General features: G+C 50.0%; 1 protein-coding gene across 4 annotated transcripts in view; it reads right to left on the bottom strand.

The window, feature by feature from the left end:
• Positions 1-3,461, bottom strand: part of Sec14l3 (SEC14 like lipid binding 3) — a 13,205-nt gene that overhangs the window by 4,650 nt on the left and 5,094 nt on the right. For 2 of the 4 annotated variants that reach the window (XM_021176557.1, XM_021176555.1), the window contains exons 6-8: positions 2,406-2,501; positions 1,616-1,676; positions 251-337 (exon numbers count right to left, since the gene is read on the bottom strand). In XM_021176557.1, the coding sequence (XP_021032216.1) occupies positions 251-337; positions 1,616-1,676; positions 2,406-2,501 (244 nt within the window). The remainder of the gene's footprint in view (positions 1-250; positions 338-1,615; positions 1,677-2,405; positions 2,502-3,461) is intronic. The other 2 variants (XM_021176556.1, XM_021176558.1) reach the window with 1 other exon arrangement.

Below are 3,461 nucleotides of genomic sequence, written 5' to 3'. Positions count from 1 at the left end.
TAGGTGTGAAGCCTGGGGATGGACCAGCCTTACTCTACAGGTTAGGTGTGAAGCCTGGGGATGGACCAGCCTTACTCTACAGGTTAGGTGTGAAGTCTGGGGATGGACCAGCCTTACTCTACAGGTTAGGTGTGAAGCCTGGGGATGGATCAGCCTTACTATACAGGTTAGGTGTGAAGTCTGGGGATGGACCAGCCTTACTCTACAGCCTCGGTGTGAAGCCTGGGAGCAGGGCTCTGGAAGGACTTACTACTTCCCAACACTACGATCTTCCTTCGTGTGTCCTCACTCAGGAATGGCTTCATGAGATTGTAGCCCACAGGGAACAGTTTCGTGGCTGGAAAGATACAGGGAGAGATCAAGCCACTGGGCCACATTTCCACAATGGACAGAGCCAGTGATACAGAAGTCATAATGAACCTGGTCACCTCAGACCCACACCCAAGAAACAGCCAACTAACTAGCCATCTATCAGTCACCTACCCACTGCACAAGTGAGCCAGTCATCAGCCTCCTCATCAGCCAATCAATAAGCTAACCAGTCTACCAACATCCAGCCAAGTGCCAAAAAACTAGGTAGCCTGCTAACAAACAATTTAATGATTCACCAAACTTAACAAGTTGGCCAGACAGAAAATTAATCAGCCACCAACCAAGTAGCTAATCCATTCCTCTATCCAGCTACAAACCATTCAGACAAAGAGTCAATCTCCAAATAACCAGCTGACCATGCAAATCCAGCTGCAGAACAAACCAGCCAGCCAGCCAAGATGCCAGCCATCGAAATGCTAGCCAGACAACCAACCAAGCTGAAAGCCAGTCAGCCATCCGAGTCAATCCTTCAACCCATCCCCAGTTACTTAGCTACTCAGACAAACTGTCAGCCAAGCAATGAGTTAACCAACTACCAAACAAGCCACATTTCTACCAACCTACGTACCTGAGCAACAGCAACTTGAATGATTAGTGAGCCCCCAGAATTGTGCCAGGCCAGGGACATGAACCACAGGCATAGGCTCAGAGGCCTTCAAGGAGAAGATACCTTGCTCAGAAAAGCAGGATGAGCTGGGTATGGTGGTACATGCCTTCAGACCCAGGACTTGGGAGGGATGGGGAGGTAGATCTCTGTGAGTTTGAGGCCAGCCTGGTTTATATAGTAAGTTTTAGGGTATCCAGAGCTACATAGTAAGACCCTGTCTCAACAAATAAACAATCAACAAACAAAAACAAAATAGTGCCCCTAAAAATAGAAAAGAAAGAAAAAGAGAATAAATAGTTGTATAGCTCTGTAATTCCATACACTCTGAAGGCTGAGGCAGGAACATTGCAAGTGCCAAGTTTATGTGGGCTTCAGAGTAAGTTCAAGGTCAGCCTGGGCAGCTTAGGGCCACAGACAACCCAAGGAAAGAAAGATGGCCATAGGGAAGTGAAGAGACGTTTTGGGGGGTGGGGGGCGGGGGGCTGAGTTTAGAGCTGCCTCTCTTGGAGTGAAACTAGATGTTAGCAGTTCCTGAGCCCTTCCTCTGTGCCAGACACCAGATGGTTTGCCCCAGGACAAGCATCATGAAAGATAGGGGCGCAGAGGCCTCAGGATGGGGAGCCACGCCTCGCTTACCTTTTACAATGAGCATGAATTTCAGGGTCTCTGGGTAATTCTCTTCAAGGAGGCCAAAGAACTGTGGAAGCAAGAGAGCCCCTCAGAGCCCACACCTTCTCCACTCCCCCTCCTTTGCTGTATCCTGTCTGGAGGTTTTAGAGGAAATACCCTTTTAGATATCACCTCCATTGGCCTCTGAGGGACAGCATCCACCTCAGACGGTTAGAAACAAATGTCCATAGTAACCACACAGCCACTCTGACAACAGATGGTAACCATGGTGACTGCAGTGTGCCAGGCTTCAGACTCTGCCCAGCTCTGTGAATGTGCTTTACAGACTCACTCCTGGGTCTAATTGTCCCCAGGCTGGAGTGGAGGAAGCAGAAGCATGGTAGCATGGAGGGTGTAGGGTGGGTAGGGATGACAGACAGGAGATAACTTGCCCAGAGCTCAGAACAAGGGACTGACAGGGCTGGAACTGTTTGTGGAAACAGGCTCTGTGCTCTCTTGTGCTTTTTCCAGGAGACTTATTAAGGTTTCTTTTCAGGGTGGGGCTAAGAAGGAAACCACCTTTTATTAATTTGTGCTTTAAGTGAACTGTAAGGGCAAAGCAGGCCAAGCTGGTCACCCAAGTGTGTGCATGTGTGTTTGTGTGTGTGTGTGTGAGAGTGTGTGCATGTGTGTGCATGTGTATGTGTGTGTTGTATGTGTATGTGGTGTGAACTTGTATGCATGTGCACGTATGTGCATGTACATATGTGTGTATGCATGCATGTGTGTGAGTGTGTCCACCCCTGGGCCTCCTCACCTCCTGGTATACTTCCACCAGAGGCTTCCAGAAGTGCTTCAGTCCCAGACCTTCACAGTCAAATATCATCACAATGGTTTCAATCTTCCTCCCCAGCTGTGAGGACGAGCAAGGAGCAATGCCCAGGGTCAAGCATAGGCTTGGGAATTGGCAACTCAAGTACTCTTCAGGATGCTTCCGACCCTCCACTCCATCCCCAGAGTAGCAAGTGGACAAGAACAAATACATCTCCACACTCATTCATCTACCCATCATCCCCCATCCACCCACCCACCATCCACCTACCCACCATCCATCTACCCATCATCCATCTACCCATCATCCACCTACCCTTCATCCATCTACCCTTCATCCATCTACCCATCATCCACCTACCCACCATCCACCTACCATCCATCTACCCATCATCCACCTACCCTTCATCCATCTACCCTTCATCCATCTACCCATCATCCACCTACCCACCATCCACCTACCCACCATCCATCTACCCACCATCCATCTACCCACCATCCATCTACCCATCACCCACCTACCCACCATCCATCTACCCACCATCCATCTACCCACCATCCATCTACCCACCATCCACCTACCCATCATCCATCTACCCACCATCCATCTACCCACCATCCATCTACCCACCATCCATCTACCCACCATCCATCTACCCACCATCCACCTACCCATCATCCACCTACCCATCATCCACCTACCCACCATCCATCTACCCACCATCCATCTACCCACCATACATCTACCCACCATCCACCTACCCACCATCCATCTACCCACCATTCACCTACCCACCATCCATCTACCCACCATCCATCTACCCATCATCCACCTACCCATCATCCACCTACCCATCATCCATCTACCCATCATCCATCTACCCACCATCCATCTACCCACCATCCACCTACCCTTCATCCATCTACCCATCATCCATCTACCCACCATCCATCTACCCACCATCCACCTACCCATCATCCACCTACCCATCATCCACCTACCCATCATCCATCTACCCACCATCCATCTACCCATCATCCA

This window comes from Mus caroli, chromosome 11, assembly GCF_900094665.2.
Source record: "Mus caroli chromosome 11, CAROLI_EIJ_v1.1, whole genome shotgun sequence".
Taxonomy (NCBI): domain Eukaryota; kingdom Metazoa; phylum Chordata; class Mammalia; order Rodentia; family Muridae; genus Mus; species Mus caroli.
This window is presented reverse-complemented; position numbering and strand designations above follow the sequence as displayed.